Source organism: Amblyomma americanum, chromosome 11, assembly GCF_052857255.1.
Source record: "Amblyomma americanum isolate KBUSLIRL-KWMA chromosome 11, ASM5285725v1, whole genome shotgun sequence".
NCBI classification, from domain to species: domain Eukaryota; kingdom Metazoa; phylum Arthropoda; class Arachnida; order Ixodida; family Ixodidae; genus Amblyomma; species Amblyomma americanum.
Genome location: NC_135507.1, coordinates 1,083,216 through 1,106,793, shown reverse-complemented (window position 1 = coordinate 1,106,793; position 23,578 = coordinate 1,083,216). Strand labels below are relative to the sequence as shown.

Genomic DNA, 23,578 nt, shown 5'->3' with positions numbered 1-23,578 from the left:
GGGCGACTTCAGTGGCTTGCGTCTGCCTGTGGCACCACGTTATAGCTTCTTAAAACCGCTGTAATATTTTATCCGGCTTAAACTTGGACACAGTGACAATAGGTCGGCGTTTCACTTTGACGGTTTTTAGATTAATAGCGGAGCACTAACCGTCGTGTGAAATCTGAATTGAGGATGGCAGCGTTTCATACCTGGTCTACAACGCCCCATTTCACGGCACATTCGACCCGAAAGAATATTTGCCATCGATGCAAAGTGGAAAACTTGGTTGAATTAACGAGCGTAATTAAACTCGCGACTACCTTATTGAGCAAAGATTCCGTTGTGCGAATGTGTAAGCACTGTGGTTTACATTGGGGGCACTTTGTTTTATACCTCACCATGTTTTTGTCCATGGAGTGATATGTCTTTGCGGCTGCATTAACTGCATGCCTTTGCAGCCTATAGGAATGGCACGGAGCAGCACAAATCTGGTAACTGCGTTGTATATGAGAGTTACCAGCAGTGGAACCGCCACGAACGTGTTAAGGGGGGAAAATGTCTACATTTTCGTCGAAGGAGGCAGGGAAATAAAAGTGCTACCAGCAAGCAATGAAGCGCGAACGAGCAAACTGAGGTGGCAACACAAAAACACCAACGTATTAACTCCTGGAGAGGCAACACAAGCGAGGTTGAATAGCACTTCTCACGAGGAGTCTTCGCGCCTTCCAATTTAAAATATCCGGAGCTATTATTGCGCTTCCCCTGAGCTTTGTACTCTGCTGTTTGGGGTTCAGTTGGCATCATTCCCTGCTGATGGTATACACATTGGATGCTACACTGCTAAGTGGACGTCCGCATTTGCAGTCAGTCTGGCAAGCTGCTCTCCAGCCAGGATTACCAATTTGGTCTTTTGTACAGCTTCAGAGTGGGGAACACGTTCAGGGTCGTAATGATCGATAGAGGGGTGCGTATACATACCTTCCACAATTCAAGCGCTTCCCGTCGTTCTCCGTTCTCTGTCATTGTTGCACCCCGCTAAGTGTTCTACTGTGTGTGCATCCGGACTGAAGACGACGTAAGCGCTTCGTCATTCTTGCTCTTTGGAATCCAAGTGTGAACCCTCGCCACCGTGCCTTTGTCTCTGCGACACACATACTCCCGACTACGGGCAACGGCCATAGTGTCGTGAACGCAGTGTTGTACCCCTGTCGAAGGCTTTCAAACTGATGTCAGAGCACTGTCAGTAAATTGCTCGGCGATCCGTGCCAAGCAGTAGGCACTAAAAATGGTGCAGCCGCTCTGCCTCAGGAAAAAGCGGCTGGTAAGTAACGATAATAGTGGTTAGTGCTAGCCGATTCCCGAAACGATTACCGCAGTGCAATGCGTTTGCTACGGCCACTTACCTGCCACTGGACAAACACACAGCGAATGGCCAGGCGTGTTCGTGGCTGGGGAACGTGTGCACGCGGCGGCGTGCACGAGCGCCAGCTAGAAGAGAAGCGGCTCGTGGCAGCGGCTGTTCGAACCGCGAGAGCAGCCGGGAAGGGCGCACTCCTCGAAGAACAGAAGCGTGCTGTGCGATGTCAGTGCACGTTTGAGATCCCCAGCTGGTCGAAATTATTCCGGAGCCCTCCACTGCGGCACCTCTTTCTCTCTTTCACTCCCTCCTTCAGACCTTCCATCACGGCGCGGCGTCAGCCGAGATGTGGGACCCTTTCCATTGCTCTGAACCATTTATATGCTGTGCCACGCCTTTCGAAAGTGCAGTGCATTCGGTGCTTACGCGCACTCTCGACGACGAGAGTTCCTGCAAGTTTTTGTGCGTATGCGTATAAGATGGCGGTCTGCTGGCCGCAAGATAACGCGCGTGATCTTGTCTTCCCAACAGGGCCATGCGGACGCCACCGGCTACGACGGCCATCCTGCTGGCAGCCCTGGGCATCTCACTGACCGGTGAGCACATCCTCCTACACTGACTCTCTGGAGGGCCCCGCAGGGGGGCGCCTGCAGCTTGCAGGCGTCGCGACGGTGAGTGGCGTCACCGCGGGTTCCCGAGCATCCGCAGGGACATCCCCGCAAGGGGATGATGGTGAACTGTGCATCACCACGGACCCGAGCACCCGCGCCTCGCCGTGCGTGGCATCGCAGTGTCCGGGGAAAAGGGGATCCTGGTGGTTGAGCCGATGCCGAGCGTTTGGACCCTTAAGGCCCCTCGGCGGAGGCAACACACCACTTTGGCCCCAGCTTCCTGTAGACGGCACCTCCGGCCTGACCCGACCGGGGGAAATCGGCAGTCGTCTTTTCCTTATCCTCCCCTCCATCTTTTACTTTCCTATCATCTTTCTTACAACTCTCCTGTCTCCTCCTCCTTCCTTGGTTTTTTCCTTTTTCCTGGCGGCTAGGGTTAACCCTGTGTGGCGAACTATCCTGGGTTTCGTCATATTCGGTTATAGCAATGGTGTACAGCTGGCGTGGGCAGGACTTGTTTTCAAGTTCCTGTCCTGTCCCCTAGTTGGGCTCCATGGTGGGCGGCTGGCACCAAGGCCGAAGAACAAAATTTTTTATGGCTTCCTCCCTGCTTAATAATGATCGCCCTCTGAAAAGGGGGCGGACCGATGTCACATCCCAGTTTTTCAACAAAAAGAAGACAACTTTCCCTAAGTACCACATCGTCCACAGTAAAGAAACAGAAAAGCCAGCCAGACAAATATCCCCGTTCCTTGTTTCAAGAGTTCTTACAGAATCCCTGGGCCCTCAGTACAAAGTCACAAAGTTGGCTTGTGGTGACCTCCTCCTCGAACTGCTCGACATAACTCAGATTTCAAAGCTTGCAAACATTGAAACTTTTGGCGATATTCCTGTCTCTGTTACACCGCACAGATCATTGAACACAGTACGTGGTGTCATCTCAGATAATGATTTCCTGCACCTAACAGAGGAAGAGATGCTTGAAGGACTGAACCCTCAGAATGTTACCAACGTCCACAGAATTACAATCCGCAAAGACAACAAAGAGATTCCGACAAAACACCTGGTCCTGACGTTTGCCTCATGCACCCTACCCGAGTCAATCGAGGTAGGCTATGCAAAAATCTCCGTTCGCCCTTATATCCCCAACCCTAGACGCTGTTTCAAATGCCAGAAGTTCGGTCACGGCTCCCAAAGCTGCCGCGGCCGCAACACCTGTGCTAAATGTGCCTCCAATGACCACCAATCAGACGGCTGCGACGCCGCGCCACGCTGTGCAAACTGCGAAGGCGAGCACGCTGCTTACTCAAGGTCTTGTCCTGCCTGGAAAAAAGAAAAGGAAATCATTACAATAAAGACAAAAGATAATATCACTTTTAAAGAGGCAAGGAAGCGTTATGCAATGTCGCAAGGCACTTTCTCCTTAACACCCCACACAAACTTCGCCGATGTGGTGCGCGGGCGCGGCGCATCACACCGGTCTCAGGCACCTGCCCAGTTCACACCTAGTGAGGCTGAGGCAGGGCCATCCGCGCCCCTGGCAGATGCAGCGAGAGCTGCTATGCCACCCCCAACAACGGGCCGGCCGTCCTCCAAGTCGGCAGCCCGCAAGGCTTCCCCCGTTCGGGAGAAGTCTACCACCCCCCTGCCCGCGGGTTCCCCGCGGAACTCCAGCGCCTCCATGGAGGCGATGGATACAAGTCAAAGCTCGCCTCGGTCGCAACGGCGACGGGGCTCTCTTGACCGGAAAAAAGAAAAAAACACGATAACAGGCCCTCAACAAGGAGGGACCTGAGGTCTCAAAACACTCTTTCTTAAAATAATCATGGCTTTCCTTATCCACTGGAACTGCCGTGGAATTTTAAATAACTACAGCGATGCAACAGATCTCCTACGCTCTATGTCTCCTGTAGCACTGTGCCTTCAGGAGACCAATTTGGGACCTTTACAAAAAAATATTTTTAAGAATTATAAAGTCTTTCGCCGTGACCGTGAGCAGGCAGATAGGCTCTCTGGAGGTGTTGCTGTCGTTGTTAAGAGCGGTGTTGCAACAAGTGAAATCCAGCTGCAGACGAATTATGAAGCCATTGCAGTCACCGTCATTAGCTTTAAAACAATTACCTTATGTTCAGTATACCTTCAGCCACACCTCACAGTAACACTTCATGACCTAGAATCACTTTTTAATCAGCTACCAGAGCCATATCTGGTAGTTGGGGATTTTAATGCACACTCCCCTTTCTGGGGGAGTGAACAGACAGACACTAGGGGCCGTATATTAGAACATTTTATTCTGTGCAATAATGTTTGCCTACTCAATACAGGCAAACCCACATATTGCTCTCCAGCCTCAGGAAAAATGAGTTGCATAGATTTATCTTTTAGCTCTTCTTCCGTTTTTACCGATTTTAAGTGGGATGTTCTCGACAACCCGTACGGAAGCGATCATCTTCCGGTAGTGATTAACTTTTCATCGCCACCATCAGTCATCCCTAGTAAACCACGCCGTTGGAAACTACACCTAGCCGACTGGCAACTATTTAGAGAAAAGGCTAGCCTGGAGAAATTATTTTCAAACAGTCTTAACGTTGACGAACAGAATGAAATTTTTACAAGCTGCATTATTGATGCTGCGTGCCAAGCTATTCCGCAATCGTCAGGAATAGTACGACAAAACAACAAGGTATGGTACACGCAGGAATGCCGGGAAGCAAAAAAGAAGCAAAATAAAGCTTGGGGAGTTTTTCGAAGATACCCAACTCAAGATAACCTCATCAATTTTAAAAAGACGAGAGCAAAAGCTCGGTACATCCGCCGAAATGCCGAAAGAACATCATGGAGAAGCTACGTATCATGCATAAATAGTTCAGCTACGTCCAAAAAAATGTGGGAACAAGTCCACAAGTTTAACAGAAGCTTTCCTCCTTACACAATTCCTTTCTTAACAGCTCCAGGTACACAGACAAATATAGAGGAACAGGCAAACATCTTGGGAGAACATTTCTCAAACATTTCTAGTTCTTCACATTACACAGAAACATTTTTAAAGCATAAACATGCAGTGGAGAAACATAGACTTCCAACAACGGGCTGCACAAAAGAACCGTACAATGGTTTAATAACACTCCAAGAAATAAACGAAGTTCTCTCGGCCGGAAAAAAGACAGCACCTGGCCCTGACAATATACATTACGAAATGCTAGCACATCTTTCCCAGCCATCTGTGGAGGCGCTCTTGAAGTTTTTTAACCAAGTGTGGGTGCTCGGAAGACTGCCGAAAGCCTGGAAGAAAGCAGTTATTGTACCATTCCTGAAATCTGGAAAACAACCAACATCCCCTACTAGTTACAGGCCGATAGCCCTTACCAGCTGCCTTGCCAAATCATTCGAAAGTGTGCTGAATAAAAGACTAACTTTTCTGATTGAATCTCTTGAGCTTATTGACATCCATCAGTGCGGTTTTAAGAAAGCATGCTCAACAACAGACCACTTAACTCGCCTGGAAAATACTGTCCGAGAGGCTTTTATACACAGACAGCACTGTCTTGCCGTCTTTTTTGACCTCGAGAAAGCATACGACACCACCTGGAGGTTCGGCATCCTTCGTGACTTAGTAGATCTTGGCATCCGTGGCAGGATGTTGAACTGCCTGAAGGACTTCCTTTCCGACCGCTCATTTCAAGTGCGCCTAGGATCAACCGTGTCCAGGGGCTTCGTTCAAGAGAACGGGGTTCCTCAGGGGTGTATTTTGAGCACGACATTGTTTGTTATTAAAGTAAATTCCATAGCCAAAGTAATACCGAAGGCCATTATGTATTCCGTCTATGTTGACGATCTGCAAATAGCCTGCACATCCTCAAACCTGGTAACATGCGAGAGACAAATACAGCTGACAATGGATAAACTGGTGACCTGGGCAGACGAGAACGGTTTCCGGTTTTCCACACAGAAAACCGTGGCCATTCTTTTCTCTATTAAGCGAGGCTTACAGGCTGACCCATTTATACACCTGAACAAAACACAGCTACCGGTGAAAAATGAGCACAAATTCCTAGGCGTAACCTTTGACAAAAAGCTCACTTTCCTGCCTCATATAAATGCACTGAAAAAGAAAGCCTCCCGATCCCTCAACATACTCAAAGTACTGTCACGAAAACATTGGGGTGCCGACAGGACATGCCTTCTAAAAATTTACCGCTCTGTAGTACGCTCTACCCTTGATTATGGATGTATAGTGTATGGGTCAGCGAGACCATCATACCTTAAACGACTAGATACAGTGCATAACTTGGGTTTGCGTCTCTCCACTGGTGCTTACAGGACATCACCCATTAACAGTCTTTATGTAGAAACCAACGAACCGTCACTCGAGGACCGAAGAACCATGCTCACGTGCTCGTACGTTTTAAAAATCCGTTCGCTTCCCAAACACCTATGTTACCCCATAGTCACAAAGTGCCCATCAAGAACACTTTTTAACAACAAACCACAAGCTATCAGGCCACTCCTCCTGCGTTTTGAAGAGATGTGTCAAAACCTCGGAGTACTGGACACATTACCTGCCATTGCTCGAAGACGAGCTCCACTGCCTCCATGGCACAATTTTCCGGCAATCTGTGATTTTACCCTTACGCAGTTCCAAAAAAAACAAACTCCAAAACAACATATAGTACAGGAATTCCTTGCACTCGAAGAAAAATACAGTAGTTTTACGGACTTTTACACTGACGGTTCAAAAACGAATGTTTACGTAGGAAGCGCAGTGGTGCGGGGAAATTCGGAGACAGCAATGCGACTTCCACAGTGCGCATCCATCTTCAGCGCAGAATGTTACGCAGTATGTGTGGCAACAAAAAAAATACTAAACGAGAACCTCAAAAACACTATTATTTACACAGACTCTTTAAGTGTACTTACAGCCCTCCACTCTAGAAACGCAACCACTCCCATACTTGGAGACATCATACACAACATTGTAACAGCAACAGCTCGAGGACAGAACATTAAACTCTGCTGGGTCCCGAGCCACGTCGGAATAAAAGGAAATGAGAGAGCAGATTTGTGTGCCGCTCAAGCTCGGGGCAAGAAAATAAAAAAAGTAGATATACCCTTTAATGACTGTATGAAATTAGTTCAACAGAAATTAAGACAAAAATGGCAGTCGCGTTGGAACAGCGAAGTGAATAATAAACTGCACTTAGTAAAACCAGTTTTGGGTGAATTTAAGTCATGTGTGCACCAGGAACGTTTTAAAGAAGTGGTTTTATGCCGTCTGCGAATTGGCCACACGCACCTCACGCACAACTTCCTGCTAACAAAACAAGATAAACCTGGTTGTGAGGAATGCGGAGAAGAACTTACTGTTAACCACATTTTATTCTCATGTGTGAAACTAGAAAAACTAAGAAAAAAGTACTTCACTCAATTTTATCATGAATACATTCCTTTTCACCCAACATTGCTCTTAGCTGATAATGCCATTGTTAACATACCCTCCGTTTTTAGCTTTTTAAAAGCAGCGGGCGTCCTCGAAAAACTGTAACTTTTGAACCACTGGTTCCCTTTATTACATGATACACCTCAGCCACTTTCTCAGTCCTGAGAAGTAGGCTGAGGCCTTTTACTTGATTGGTTGGGAGCCTCAGGATCCTTGCCTAGCCAAGGATAGCCGCTAAGGCTGCCTGACCTTCTTTAAGGCTTTTACCATTAGCGATTTCCAAATTTCTTCTCTTCTTTTACTAGGCAGCACAATGTTTTTAGGTCATCTACGCCATCGGCATTTTTGATATTCGTAAACATTCTAGAGAAAGCCAATTCTATACCTTGTGCTTGGCGCATGATGGCCTTAGCTGCCTATGTGCCATAAAACCCAACACACCAACCAACCAACTCTCTGGAGGTCTGCTGCGTGCACGCAGAGGTTGGGTTCGTGCACGCCGAGCAACTCCCGCTCGTTGTCTGTGGCCACTGATGTTTCATTCGGGGAACCTTTCCGCGCATCTTTGTATATAGTCTGTTGGCTCACGCTCAAAGCTCCGGCAGACGACTTTATCATTTTGTTTGTGATGCGACCAGACTTTTCTCGATTGATCGGAACCCTAAAAACTGCTTTTCCAGATTGTTGTAGTCGCTTTTGGCTCTTCATCTCGAAGGTTCCTTGCCAGCTTTAAATTGAGCGCGGCCAAGAACTGCAGGCATTCTGTTCGACGACTGCCGAGCACGCTTGTTGCTTTCGCTGCCGCCCAGTCATTCAGTCCAATGCGGGCGTATAGGTCAGCCCAATAAGCAGCCTTTTTTTCTTTTCTAGAAGAACAATCTCGCAGTCTTCCTCACTGCCTGGACTGCCGTCGCCAGTACGTGTGGCGAGGTGCCAACGGCTGCCCTTGTCGCCCTCACCACCTGGGAGCCGCCAGAGCAGCCCTAGGCGCCCCATCCGAAGGCGAAGTGCAAAGCAGCCTCCAGAGGCCGTTCACCCCGAAACGCACCACTGCCGGGCCACACGCGACCAAAGAAGGGCTCCTCCTCAGCGCCGACGCCACCGGTGCCCATTATTTTGCACCAGACCCGACTGCCGCCCACGGGCGAGGATCCTGAAGCATGGCTGGCGGAACAGTCTGACCGTGCCAAGGCTTAAGCCACGTTTTCCTCGCCCTGGAAGGCCCATCCATAACTTGGCTCGAAAACCAAGGAGCTTCTCTGGCGCCGTGGGAATCGTACAAGCGGGAGCACCTCAAGGCGTCGTCAAGAGAGAAAGAGCGCAGCTGCTTCTGCAGTCACGCGTCCAGCACCCGACGCGAGGCAGCTGTCTCCGCGGACGCCGCCCCACGCGCTTCGCGTCGCCACGCTGCAGCTACGCAGCGGCGGCTCTGCTCCCCCGCAAGGGAAACTGGAGAGGTGAGGTTGGCCACCAGCGGGACGACGAAGATGCACGCCGTACGAGGACGCCGCCGCACACAGCTCGACCACGACAAGATCCGCCGCAGAGAAGAGCCCCGAGGACACGCCCTGCACAAGACGCCATAGCCAGGACAGGTGGGGGGTGGCTGTCGACGGCCGCCGGGTTAGAAGACACCGATTACTCGGTGATGAATGGAGCACTCACCGCGCAGCTGAGGAACGCCACGGCCGCTTGGGACGGCCCACGAATCCTCACTGCAGGAGGCCACCGCATTGCGCCACCTGGACGATGCACAGCGCGAGTAACTCTCGAAAGACATAGCTGTATATTATGCGACCTTCGTGGTGCTACGGCAATGTTCCTGCGATGTGATCTTGGGCACGGATTTCCTTAATGAGCATCAGGCGACCATTGGCCTACGATCCAAGCTGACCACGCTTTCGGCGGACGAGGCCATCTCTTCGGCCAGAACTCTGAAACATCCCATTACCCTGAGTGTCCTGGGGGAACAAGAGAGTAGGCGCCACGGAAGCCGATGACATTGGAATCGTCATCGACGGGAACATGCGGTTGCATCTAGAGGAACGAATCGGCATCGCACATTTCCGCGATGACCAGGCTGGAGTACAGCAGAGGAACTTGAGCGAAGAATACCGGCACGTTAACAGAGGAACGGCGACTGCTTTGTGCGACGAAATATCCGACGTACGAGACGCCTTCGCTCTCTCCGACCTATTCTGCAGAAGATTCTCCTGACCTAGAGACCTCGCCCACTTTCGACATAAGCCTGCAGCCCTGCTCCGGAACAAGCGGCATCAAATGCGCAACCTTCTTCAAAATTACAGCGAGTGCTTCCCGTCGTCAACGATAGTCCGACAAACGCCGAATGCCAAACATCGCATTGGAACCGACGAACACGCCCGACCTCATCGCCAAAGCCCCCACCGTCATCCAGCCGTTGAGGAGCCCCCGGTTGTTTTGGCGAGAAAGAAGAACGGCACACTTCGGTTCTGCGTCGACTTCCGTCGCTTGAACAAACCCCTCCCCCGCATCGACGACACACTGGAGCGGCTCTGCAGCGCCAAGTATTTCTCATCGATGGACCTTAGGAGCGGCTACTGGCAAATAGAAGTCGATGAAAGAGATCTCGAGAGACCGCATTCATCACTCCGGATGGCCTCTTCGAGTTCAAGGTGATGTCATTTGGACTCTGTTCCGAGCCAGCAACTTTCCAACGGGTAATGGATAGAGTACTGGCAGGTCTCAAGTTGTAGATTTGTCTCGTGTGCTAATATGACGCCGTTGTCTTCGCCTCCAACTTTGATGACCACCTGAAAAGGGTTCGAACAATGCTGGAGGCAACCAGGTCGTCCGGGCTAATCTTGAAAGCAGAGAAGTGCCACTTGGCCCCTAAAGAGCTGCTCATCGTAACAAGGATGGATGGAGTACGCCCAGAGCCAAAGAAAACGGCCGTTATTGCAGTTTCCGCCACCGACCGACAAGAAAGCTGTGCGCTGATTCCTCGTACTGTGCGCGCATTGCCGACCATTTGTCCAGAACTTTTTGCGCATCGCCGGGTCTCTGACCCCAACTGACAAGGCAGACGTGCCATTTAAATGGGAAGCGCCGCAACTGGAAGCCTTCAAGGAACTTCAGCGTCGTTTACAGTTCCCACCGATCCTCGCGCACTTTGATGAAAACGCCGAGACTGATAAAAATTCATGCTCACGCAAACAGCATTGGCCTTGGAGCCGTCCTCGTTCAGAAAAGCGACCGACCGGAGAAAGTAATCGCGGATGCAAGCCGTTCTCTGTCGAAGGCCGAGGAGTGCCTCGCCATCGTGTGGGCTACGTCGAAATTCCGCCCCTATACCTGTACGGGCGACCGTTCAAGGTGGTCAGCGATCACCACGCACTGCGCTGGCTTGCCAGTTTGGAGGAACACTCCGGCCGCCTCTCTCGGTGGAGATTGCGCCTCCAGGGGTTGGACATCAGCAAACGCCGATGCGGACTGCCTATCCCGAGTCGAGGAGCGGCTGCAAGAGGAGGACGAGGACGCCTCTTCGGGAGCGATAGGCACCAGCAACTTCGCGCAGCACCCCGGCCTGCAGTTTCTCGTCCAGCATCCAGAAGGCAAGCTTTCGTCATCCCTGGCAGGGTTTGGCCTCTTTCTGTCCGGCATGCTTGCGAAGAAGCTAGCGCCCAACAAGACCGCGTGCCTCCTCGTCGTTCCGAACAGCCTGCAAGAACCAATTGCGGGGCACCTCGGGTTCACCCTTCGTCGCATTCAAGATATTCGGCCCCGATTATCCGCCGGCGTCGCGCAGTTTGTCAAAACATGCCGGGAGTGTCCACAACACAAGGCGCCGCCGATCGGGCCAGCTGGACTTTTGAAGCCCATAGCACCACCGATCGAGGCGGCCCCTTCCGGACGTCAGCATCGGGCAACAGGTGGATCATCGTAGCGGCCGGCTGTGTGACCCGCTAGCCGAAGAAAAATCCCTGCCGAGTTGTGAGCCTGAAATGGCAGAGCTGCTTGATGAGCAGGTCCTTTGCGTGACGACGCCCCAGAAGTTCTCGTCACGGATAGGGGAACGGCATTTAGGGACGAGCTCACCCAAGCAATTCTGCGCTACAGCCACGCAAGGCACCGGCGGCGGACAACTGCGTACCATCCGCAGAGAAGACGGAACACCTGAACAAAACTATCCCTGGCATGCTCGCCATGCACCTATGAGGTCGCCGAACACAAGGCTAGCTGGGATGTCGTCTTTTCCTACGAGTGCAAGACACCACGCAGCTGGCACCGTTTAGGCTCGTCCATGGCAGCCACCATGCTCCCCAACTTCGCAGATGAAGGCTTGCAACATGGTCGTCGCTGCCTACCTTCGGCGAGCAGAAGAAGCCCGATGCGGGTCAAATATAAACGGCGCACCGACGCCCGACGGTACAACCTACGCGGACGTCACGCGGAGTACAAGCAGGGTGATAGTGTATGGGTGTGGACGCCCATTCGCCGCCGCGGACTTAGTGAAAAGCTTCTGCGCCGCTGCTTCGGCTCATACAAGATAATTCGCCCACTTAGAGAGCTTGACTACGATGTGACCGTGGCGGCATCACAGCAACGCCGTTCACAGCTAGAAGTTGTGCGTGTCCTGCTCCTGAAGCCTTATTATGAACGCTAGCGGTCGCTCTGTATTTGCAATCCTATATAGTGTTTTGCGCTTCTGCGTTTACTTCCCGTTATTTTGTGTTCCTTTCTTGTTGTCCGAACCAACGAGTCTTCGTGGCATGTTCTGCGCGTGCTTGGCTCGCAGTCTGAATGACCTGTGTTCGATTCCCCGCATCTCCACAAGGTTTTTTATTTCTGAGATTCTCGTGTTGCATAGCCGACGCCGGCTTTTCTGCGACACGAGCTCTTTTAACACTGCCGCGTTAGAAGACGCGCTCGTATAGTTGGCACGTTGTTCCGTCTGTTCTCTTGCCGGGCTTCGCTGTGTATTCTACCCTGAAATATGTCTTAACATTGCAAACCTTTGCCGCTAGCTGGGGCTACTTCCACTTCTCGAACTAGACTCCTCGGCTTATCGCTGTACTGGCCAGCTATAAGGCGCCGGCCGTAATCAATGGATCTTGATGTGGAATAGTTACAGCTGCCATTCGACCACTGCCTTGTTGGTGCCAACTGCAGGCTTACAGGTGTCGTACTACACCTTTGGTCTCGCGAGAGTGGCGAAGGTCTCGTCTGTCCCGCCCTTAACTGTGGCGTCCAAACCGATCGTGTATATGTGACACGATTTAGGGTGGGCGAAGGGGATCAGAAAGCCGTCCTGCAGCGCAGCACTCGCATGCGGGATGTTGGAAAACTCAACACCGAAGGAGAGAGCTCTTCCAGAGCAGGGTCTGCGATGCGCCGTCGGTCGCCATTGCAGTCTCCATAAAAGAACGAAGGACAGAAAGAACCCGGACAAGCCTAATGTGCGACAAGGCAGACGGGAACAGTAACTGAAGACCGCGAGACGCGCCGAGTCGCAGTTTCACACGCAAGAACACATTGTACTTAATGGCCGATGCAGAGAAAGGGCCACAGCGCGCATATTCCAACGCACGCACGCAAAGCCCAGCCCGAAAGCGTGTGTAGCCTACATGAGCGCAGCGGCACGAGTCGGTTCCGCGTGCCCACTGTAAGCAGACATTTCGAGGAACGACAACGAACCGGAAATGAAATAACGGAGGAGGGAAAAATAGCCCGAGACAGAATAAAGAAGCAGGCGCTCCGCTGTTCACGATGCCTCTCTCTGCGGCGGCGGCTAATTGGACATTAAAGCTTGATGGCATCTCCCGCGCTTTCTCGGCCCCGTCGGAAGCCACGGCTTTATGCGCGCGCATGGGAAGCGAGGCACCAACCCGTGGTGCATGTGGCTCGGATGGCGGCAAGAACGGCGACCCTCTTCTGGGCTGGGCGCGTCTTTGCATCATTGATGCGCAAGCGTGACGCGCAGGGGTTTGGGGCGCCCTGTCAAATAGCTCCTTTGCTGCCGCGGCTGCTTGCCCTGTTCGTGTTGTCTGCGAGGAAGCGGTGGGTGGTTGAGGCAGGGCTCCTTAAGTTGCCGAAATACGCGCTGGGGGGCATCTCAGTGCTCCAGGGGGAAAGCTGCGCGTTCAGCCCATGCATTCCAGGGAGCCAAACTGTTGTGTCACGTGACTGGCCGTTGGCGTCTTCCTGCAGTACTCCCCCGGGGCCCAGCTTGTAGATAAAAAGCGAAGCGTTGTTGATCCCCCGAGGCGGAGTAGGTTTGTGTCGAAGGGCCCTGTCGCCAGTTGTGGCATGTGTCACGTGATTCGCTCCTGCGCTTGGCAGTCACGTCCGCCGCTCTGGACGCTGGCTCTCTCACTTGTGACACGTGATGCATCGCGTGATTTGCTCTCGCTGAAGTCTTGAAACAATAAAGATGAACTAAACCGTGTCTATAGCCATTCTTAATTAACAGAGCTTTCGCTCTATTTTTTCTGGCTCAGCTGGGTTGAGCCACAGCCACTTTTTTTTTTCTAACCCTCGGCTGCGGCTGGCCTGAACGCCTCGAGGTGCGTTACAATCGTAATGTTGATGATGATGAAATAACTTTATTTGCACCCGTCGAGAAATCAGAGGGCGATGCAGACGTGATCTTCCTCCCCTTTCAGCAGGCTGGGATCCACTGCGGTTCGGCGCTGTCCAGGGCCAGACGGATGACTTTCTTTCGGTCTTCTTCTTTCTGGCTCACCATTAAGGGTTCGTTGTGGCTAGGGCATGTCCACACCATGTGGATCATGTCTGCAAATTCCTTACAGTGAAAGCTCTTCAGAAGAAAAAGCGGAATACGATTGCAGAACGGGTTGTGTTCGACAGAAGGACGCAACAGCGACCGAGGAGGTAGCCATTGCGCTGGCCCTAATTCGGCAGAATGCCAGGGTGATTGTAACCGATTCCAAATCGGCTGTCCGCAACTACAACGCAGGCAGGGTATCCGGCGAAGCGGTCAAAATTCTGACTGCCGGCCCGACACCGGCGGAGCTAATTAACCTAGTCTGGACTCCGGCCCACGAGGGCCTCCGAGGAAACGAGGCAGCGCACGCCCGAGGACTCGCACACCGGGATCCCAGTGGCCTCCTCGAACAGAGAGCTCCCTCAGACGGACGAGGGGCCGAGCAATTAGAGATTCGGGAGACAGTGGAGCATGCAAGGGAGAAAGTTAGAGACAGGCGAGGGTTTTCCCCCAAGCACTGAGCAAGACCCGACGTGTAAACACTGTAACGAAACCGTAGTGAAGCTCGTGCTCGCGCTATATAACCGCAGCCCAGTGACACATGTCCGCGTGCACCACGCAGGGCGCGCTTCCCCCGAGCAGTGTCGGCAGCCGGGTCCGCTGGGTCTGCTGGCGGGCCGCCTGCAGGAGTGGCAGCTGAGCGCCAGCTCGACCCGGCAGCCCGAGTGCCAGCTGCGCTACGCCCGCGTCCTCGAGCTGGCCTCGCGCGGCGCCTGGTGCCCCGCCAAGGACGCCGACACCGAGTGGGTGCAGCTGGACCTCGGGGCCGACGCCAAGGTAGGCGCCCCCCACGCGTGGCCCAGATGTCAGCCTTCGCTGGGGCCCGAGCGAAAACCCAAGTGCGCGCGTAATGCGCATTTAGCCCAACCGCGCTAAGAACCTGCGTCAATTTTTTTATTTCCATTCTCATCTAGGCTAGGGGACTTGCGGGGACAGGGCGATAAAGTGGATATATTGGGTAGAACTCGGCAGTATCTGTATTAAAGGAGGGGGATTGCTAGGTAGTGCCTCTCGGTTAACAGATTGGTTATTGCAATATCAAAGGGGCAAAAATTGGCAGTGGCTTAGCTCGGCTATGCCAGGATATACGTAGCGAAAGGTAAGGTTAGCCTTGGTTAATCTTGATTGCAAGTCCAGGTTAGTCTAGTTGTCTTGCTACGTTGTTGTCGCATTAAAGACGACACAACTGTGGTTGCGGCGCACGCAAGCTCTTCTTTTCAATCCTCCGATATGTTATCAGGCATGCGACGCAGCTGGCGTAGCGAGCGGAGGCGAGCGCAACTACGGGAAACGCGGTGTGACGTCATACCACATGGCGGCGGCAGCGAGCCGCGCGGTGTGACGTCATGCCAGATGGCGCGGCGAGCGCGCAAAGCACAGTAACCGTCTCACATATCTCGGTGGACAACCGAACCGCGCCGTAAAGGAAGGGATAAAGGATGGAGGGAAAGGAGGAGAAAACTGAAAATTGAAAGTTGCATTTTGAGGAAAGGCGCGGCGCTTCCCAGCGGCGGAGCACCTGTGACTCTGTGCTACTAGTGGCGCATGCGCAGTTGTGACTAGGGAGCGAGAGAGAGAGAGAAATATCTTTGGCGAGGCGCGTGTTGTGGCGTCATGTGCCTCCTCGGAGTGCGGCCACGGCGGAATCGTAAATTCGCGGCCAGTAAAGCTTTCGCTTTAAAAATCGATCAGGTGGCTCCCGTCACCACCCCGTTTCAAAGGAGGCACTCCTAACATCCGTCCACGCAGATCACCTTTGTCTCGCAGTGGTGCTGGCAGTACACATTTTTTGAAGAGGCCAGGGTCTCGGTGGCCAAGGCTTGAGTCGCTGCACGGCGGGTCAGCCTTTGCCGGCGCTCCGAGCAGCGTTCCTGCAGCGCGGCCTCCCATTACTCGATGCAGGGGTGAGCGTGCGAGGCATTGCCATGGTTTTTGTTTACCAGGGATGGCAGGAGTGCGGACTGCGCTCGGGAAGCCATTGCAAGTCACTCCCGTCATGGACGCAACTTTTCGGCCGATGATGATGACAGTGACGCGCAAAGGAGGTGCTTGCCGCCGTTCTCCGAGTCCAGCCCGCACGGATGCAGAGGCGCTCGGCTACTAGCTGTTACCAGTGCCCCTGATAAAAATATCTCGCGTCTCGACCACGTGCCCCGTATTAGTGGGCAAAGGAGGGAACCGGCAAGGAACGCCATGGGCCATCGTTGTACGCTGTGAAACAAAGATTTGAGCCGGTTTGTGCACTCTGAAGGCGCTCCAACGAGGGAGAAGGAAGTAGGCAGAACCGCGCTCTCCTGTCTCCTCTCTGATGGCAGCGCTGCCGTCACAACGTTTTCCCCTGTGTAGATTCATCGCGCGGGCTTTTCTTTTGCTGCTGTTGGAGAAGGCTTAGCAGCTGCGACCACACCGACGAAAACTCCGGTGGGATCATGGAAGTCTCAGAGCGAAACATCATAGTAAGCCGCTCAAAAACTTCGCCTTCATCAAGGGCAGAGTACACATTCCAGTCGCAGTGCTGATTAGCAAGTACCCCGCGATGAAACTAATATGGAGCCCGTACACACCCAGGAAACGAATAGATCAACAACGTAGCCCGATCGGACTAAGGCTATCCGGGCCAGATGAGCGAGGGGCCGAAGGAGACACTTTCCAGCCACACACAAGAGCAAGCAACCCAGTGAGGCAGATCCAAACGCACACGGCCCGCGGCAGTGTTAGCTGAAATGCACCCATGGAGAGATGCGCTGTATAGCATGCAGAAGGTGCGGAGAGCACGCGAACCTCATGCGGGCCTTCGGTAATAACCCTTTCGGCTGAGTAAGCGCAGTAGAGCAGTGGGACGCCGCGCTGCGCAGCTCGGACCTGTGGCAACAAAGGTTGCTCACAGCTGACCAGGTCGGTGAATCGCCAGAAGGCAGCCTCACAGTCGTTGGGAAGCAGCAGTGTCCGTCCGTGCCCTCGCAGATCACCGGCCTGCTGACCCAGGGCCGCGGCGACGGCCGGGAGTGGGTGTCGTCGTTTGCCCTCTCCTACAGCACGGACGCCTACCACTGGAAGCACTGCCTCGACGCCCACGGAAACAGAAAGGTGCGTTCACTGCATGCACGGCGGAAATGGGCGCACCGATGGCTTCTCTATGGGCCGCGTCCCTGTAGAGACCGCGGGAACCAAGCGAATTCGGTCCTCGAAGGTTGCCTGTGGCCGGAGGTGGGCCGCCTGTCGCACTTAGTGGCAGCCAGGTTTCTGCCTCAGTCTGCGGACACTGCATGTGTACCGATAGAATGCGCTCTAATGCATGTCGGTGCCAGTCAGGCGAGGACGCTCTGCTTTCAGCTCTGATATTTTCGCTTCATTATCATTAACCGCGTCCGGACGCACAACCATGCTAGACAATTTTGACGGAAGCGAGCCCCCGAGGCACCCTCGTGGTTATAAAAGCTGGAACTGCGAGTAAAAAAAAAAGAAAGAAGAAGAAATAACTTATCGATTTATTGTTCCGCCGTGCGACAAAAAATTGTTTGTCGTACACACTTCACTGTTACGTGCGAAGCAAAATATCCGGGTGTTGTTCATCATCGAACATGACCAACGAGCAAGTGGCCTCCTCGGCCGGAGAAACGGCCGAGTGGCGTTTGTACATTTTGTTCGCCCTCTGTGCGCGATAAGCCATTGCGTGCGATGTGTGGCGGCATTCATTCTTTGCGGTGTATACACAGTCTCGGTTGCGGTGCGCAGGCTTTCCCGGGCAACAGCGACTCGCACAGCCTGAAGCTGAGCTACCTTGATCCTCCGGTGCGTGGCCGCTTCCTGCGACTGCACGTTCTGCGCTGGCACGGCCGGCCCAGTCTGCGCTTCGAGCCGCTCGGCTGCCAGGGTGCGTATAACGCCTGCTTCGGGAACCGGCCGTGTCTGTCTGGGAAGAGCCAACAGCTGTCGAGACCGAGCACGGGACACGGAAATAGCGTGCCTCGTGAGAAGGGGCGGACGAGAGAAATGTCTCTCAGCTGCAGGTCTGTGCGCCGCTGAGGCCATGCATGCAGTGTGGCGAGGTCGGCGACAAAGGCGTATAAGTGCATTCACGCGCGCTTTTGCTCAACTCATCGCCTCGTGGGCCGCATTGGTCGCGTGAGACTCGTCGAGCCGACAACAGTCACTGCGAGTGCACTGTCGCCTTGTGTCCGCCGTGCAGAGTGCAACGAGATCATCTCGGTGCCTCCCGTGGCGCGGCTGACGGCGTCCAGCTGGCGTCCCTGGCACCCTCAGCAGGGCTCGTGCAGTCCCGACGAGGCGCACCTCTTCGCCAGGGGCGGCTGGTGCGCGCTGAGGAACAACGGCAACCAGTGGCTTCAGGTGCGCCCCCCACCCCGACAGTGTCTGGTGTGGTTCTCCTGCCCAGAGACGGTGCAGAGAACAAACAAAGGAAAAATGAGCGTAAGAAAGGCGCGACCAGTGCTGGGCTATGGTCGAACAGCCAGTGAAAAAGTCGTATTGCAGCTTCTGCATGTTGCCCGAGAACGTGTTCGGAGGCTTGGAAGACGTTCGCTCGCGTGCTGTGGCCCGTGAACGTGTGATGTCGGGTTCAAGGGTCACCAACGAAGCTGCCTCTTTATCCTGGCCTAACATTTGAGGCTGTCGCAGAGTGCTCAAATCAGCAAGACTATAAGTCAACGCTTCTGCACGAGCCGGGCGAATCGACTGCAGACGAGGGAATTGTCTCCTTCGGCTTCTCCCTTCCCCATCTCCTCGCAGGTGGACCTGGGGCCGGCCACGCGCGTCACGGGCGTGGTGACCCGGGGCCGCGGCGATGCCCGGCGCAAGCACTGGACCACGGCGTACCTGCTCTCCTACTCCAACGACAGCCTCCGCTGGCTGCACTACAAGGACGACAACCACCTCGACCCCAAGGTCTGTCGCGCACTCGTAGTTCGCGTTTCGTTTTCCCTTTTTGCCGGATCAGTCGTGTTGTATATTGCACCGTGTCGCATTAGTGCGTACTGAAGTCATAGTATGTCGCACTCAAGGCGTACTGGAGTCGTGCTTTGTCTCTCGAAGCCGTGCTATATTTATTTATCTACTTAAGGGTGTTGTAGGACCTTACAGGAGTGGGCGAGAAACGTGGGACAATTATGCCGAGAATAATACGGAAACCAGGCCTAAGTCGTCCGAAGCCGTATCTGATTTCACCCAAGTTGTAGCGTGTCGTACTGAAGTCAGCACAGCAGCCATCATCGCATGCTTGCATCAACGGAAGGGCGAAGAGTGTGGATGAATTAAGCTTCTTTTAAGAGCGCTCGTTCCTGGATTCCGCATCGGCGTCCGTCACACGCCACCTGACAACGTACTGGCTGGCAGCCACTTTCGACGGCGGAGCAGTGGGTGGCCACCTGCGGGTAGATTCCGGAGGGTGGCTAGCCACCCGCCAGTCGTGGCAGGCGGCTTGCGAAGAGCTGCGCTCAAATTTCGCATCACCGACTATCGTATTTGTCTGCCCATTTTTTTCTGTCTCTGTCCGGCACATCTGCGAAGGGGAGTGCAATGCAGACGACCGCGGAAACAACGCAAGCGCCATTTCTCAACTGGATTATCTCATTCCAAAATATGCCATGTCAAGCAGTGCCACGAGCAGTGCCAGCACTGTAAGCGAGGGACGAAGGGAGGACGAGACACGCAGTCCCCCCTTCGTCCCTCGCCTACAACGCTGAGAATGCTCGTGGCCAACTTGCCCAGAAACACACCGTGCTCTTTGTTCGCCGTTCCTTGACACGGTGATCCACGGTGTGTGAGTAAGTGGGACGTTCAGTTGGGCAGGTTGGTATAGAGGCATCTTTTGTACAACAGCTCGAACAACGTCGGACAAGACGTCCCGTGTCCTTCTTGTTCTTGCCCGACTCTGTTCGCGCTGTTTTACAAAAGGTATGCGAGTGTAGCGCAAAGCGGGACAGGGGACAAAGAAAGACGCGCACAACACAGTCCATAACTTCCGACTGACGGAAACCTAGGCGACCAAGACGAACGTGATCCGTGAGGACAGACAGGCGAATGCGCCCGGAAAAGAAAACGAAAGTCAGGTGAACGGGGAACTACGGACATGCACGACTCAGCGATTCTATAAGAAGGCCAGCTCGCTCTCTTTTGGACAGGGGGATAGACGGCTTGCTTGCACATCTTCCAAGGCAGCGATACGCGCTGCTTCAATAGCCTCACGTGTCAACTGGTCCCGGTGTCTGGCAGTGATCGAGCGCTTGTCCACACTCCTTACAGTGCAAAACCAAATTGCTGCCAGCAAAACTTTCTCAAGTTGTTTTTGTGCTCACGAAGTCTCTCGTTCGAGCAACGACCAGACTGACCAACATACCGCTTGCCACGAGGGAGTGGGATGTCATAAACAATGCCTCACGCATTTTTCTCAAAGGCGTCGCTCGACGAGCGAGGTGTGTTTGGCCGTCCACAGAGCGGCCCGAGAATAGGCAGACTTCTCCTTGCCGCTGCTGGCACTTTTTCGGACTCGCTTAGAGGATGAGAGCGCGTAGCATGCATGCATAAGCGGGGCCATGCTGGATGAGACGTCGGCCATCGATCGACAATAGCGACATCGGCCGTAATGAAATCTGTCCGTGGGGACACTTGCGAAGTCAAGCGGCCTATTTTCTCCTCCCCACGTGCAGGTGTTCGGCGGCAACATGGACCGCGACACGGAGCGGCGCCACTACCTGAACCAGCCGTTCGTGGCGCGCTTCGTGCGCTTCCACCCCACCTCGTGGAAGAGGAGAATCGCGCTCAGGGCCGCCGTCATCGGGTGCCCGCACAGGGGTGAGCGCTGACCAGCAAGGGTGTGAAGGGCAACTGCAGGGTGGCACTTCGGTCTGCCCAAGAGCGGCCTTTCCTCCCTCCTTTTTCATTCCCCACCAACTTCACGGGACTCGAGCCCACCACTAACATCATCGTCATCGATGTAAACTATCACTAACTAACATCATCGCCATCAACAACTATCGCTCTCAGAATTGGTGAATGAAGACTCCAGTGACGTCACAGGCGACTAACTTCCGGCTACACGTTTTGCGGACACTTCCGGCGTCATCATACCGATCTACGGCTTTCGCATTAAAAATAGCTTTTTAAGGTCAGGTAAAAGACGCACGAGGTAAAAACTGAATTACTTCAATGAAAAGAAGCAGAGTGTAGAACTATGTCGGAATTAGAAAAGGCAGATCAGGAGGGAATCGTTTATGGTAACTGAAGAGGCAGTGCCCTACTCCTTGAAGCTTGACCACGGTGTCTTGCAACGCGCAGCTACAAACAGAAGTATTACCAAGATCACACTCGCGTACTGTGTGGTAAATCTGCATAAATATTTAAACATTCTAGATTGCGATGGCATCCATCCGGATGTCGATGCAGGCACAGTCACTCTCCCTGAGGCCCTAGGGTTGAGAGATAACAATGGTCATGTAAATAAATCTGCGGTGGAAACTGGCAAAAAGCAATTGGAAGATAAGTGGCTCAAAAGCAGAGAGGTGTCATAATGTTGCAATTGTTGGATTAAAAGTGCATTTAAAGAAAATGGAGAATAGGCCGATTTATAACACTGTTAAAGAAGTATACAGAAAAAAATGAAGGAAAAAAATCGGCAGTGGCTTAACTTGGCTAACCCTGGAATCCAGCGAAAAGCAAGGACAAGGCTTGCTAAGCGTCTGGGGCTCGTCCATTGCAGCTCCGCTACTCGCTCGCGACTAAAGAACTATATACTATACCCACACGACCACGTGGCTATGACGTGGTATCATATCACATGGTCTTACGACAGCCCCATCGGATGTCATCACGTGGCTTCACATCATCCCATCGGGTGTTCTTAGGGATCAAAGGTCAACCTAAAGGTCACCCAGTGTCAAAGGTCAACTCAAGGTCAGGGGTTCTACACCATAATTAACTGTACCACATATGGTCATACATGGCTAACGTGGTCGCTCAAGGTAATTCTCCAGTCTACGCGACGAATGCTTTACCTAGCGTGGTGAAGCTTTTCGCTTCAAAAAAGCCGAGCTTGATGGAAGCTGCCACCACCCCGCATCAAAGGTGACGCTCTTTGTGAGGTCTGCTGCAGTTGCTTTAGTTCATCCACGTCCTCTCCCTCACAAGGCTAGTAGTAGCCGGCGGGGAAGAAAGAGGGCCGTGAGAGCACCTTGACTGGTCGGAGGAGCCGTGTACGGCCGGCACTGGAAAATCTGAGGAGGCGCTGACCTCGCAAAGGCGAACTCTAGATTGGGCCACTTGGTTCATGATTCACAAAAAAAAAGAGCTGGTCCTGTCGTGTGTTTCTCTTTTGTCCCCGTATTTCGCGCCTTTTCCTTGTGACTCACAAAGGCGCCCGCTTTTGAGAGGATCCCCGCGTTTGTCTCGCTTGCTTGCCATGAGATGGCGCCACCTCACCTTACGGTCCATGCAGCTGCATCGATTTTTTGCGCAGGCCGCGCCACCTGTTTCTTCCCTTCTTCTTTCAGGCCCTTCCCTCACGGCGCGGTTCGGGTGTCCGCCGAGATGTAAGACAGATACTGCGCCATTTCCTCTCCCCAAAACACAATCTTCGTTTTTCATTTTTTAGCTGAAAACGACAAGAAATTGCTATCCGTGATGGCCGGATAACGTCGTTGACCAGCAGACGTCTCTAAACTGCTCAGCTGTTTTGAGGGTGAGACCACCTGTTGCGCCATGCTAGCACTCGTATGAACTGGAAAAGCCAACCTTCGTGAGCTTCGGATGACGTAGTACAGCACCGGATGCTTGTTGATGCACATATCCTGCAGTCCTGTGAAATGATTTTCTCTCTCTTTTCAGCGTAATAAAAACGTAGGCGCACAAAACCTCGTTATTCTTTTAACTGCGTATCGCATCGTCTGTATGAGCGAAATGCAACTATTTTCAGTAACATGCCGCCATGTCTAAAAATACGAGGAGAGTGATTGTGGCTTTACTTTCGTAAATTTCGCATTTTTAAATAAACTTTATTCTAAAATGGGCATATGTGTCTACAGTGAGCTTAATAAACACCTCAGTGAAGGCGCGAAGGCTGTGGAAATATAAATGCTGTTGCATAAAGATTTCCCGCGGTCGCAGAGATATGGCACAGCGCAATGAGCGAAACCTGGCTGCCGTGTGTTCAGGAGTAGCACGCGAACGATATTGTCGTTAAAATTGCACGCCACGGTTGGCTTCGAAACTAATGGCGAAGATATCAGAAGTTGGTTTGGGCGTTGTTCATCATGAGATGAGCTCCTTTTTCAAGTTGCTTCTCGGAATGAAATGGAAGGTTGTTACAAATCAGTGGTGCCCTACAAAGTCCCGAGCGCCCTAGGAAGGTGTTGTTAGGTTCTGCGCATAAGCTGCGCAAAAAATTAAAGCATTCTCTTTTATTTCCTGCTGAT

At 53.0% G+C, this 23,578-nt stretch overlaps 1 protein-coding gene across 4 annotated transcripts in view; it reads left to right on the top strand.

Moving 5' to 3' along the window:
* LOC144111131 (lactadherin-like) overlaps positions 1-23,578 on the top strand; it is a 131,994-nt gene that overhangs the window by 88,839 nt on the left and 19,577 nt on the right. For all 4 annotated transcript variants that reach the window (XM_077644280.1, XM_077644283.1, XM_077644282.1 and 1 more), the window contains 7 exons: positions 1,871-1,935; positions 14,716-14,930; positions 17,118-17,240; positions 17,889-18,027; positions 18,343-18,503; positions 18,903-19,058; positions 20,819-20,963. In XM_077644280.1, coding sequence (XP_077500406.1) covers positions 1,871-1,935; positions 14,716-14,930; positions 17,118-17,240; positions 17,889-18,027; positions 18,343-18,503; positions 18,903-19,058; positions 20,819-20,963 — 1,004 coding nt within the window. The remainder of the gene's footprint in view (positions 1-1,870; positions 1,936-14,715; positions 14,931-17,117; positions 17,241-17,888; positions 18,028-18,342; positions 18,504-18,902; positions 19,059-20,818; positions 20,964-23,578) is intronic.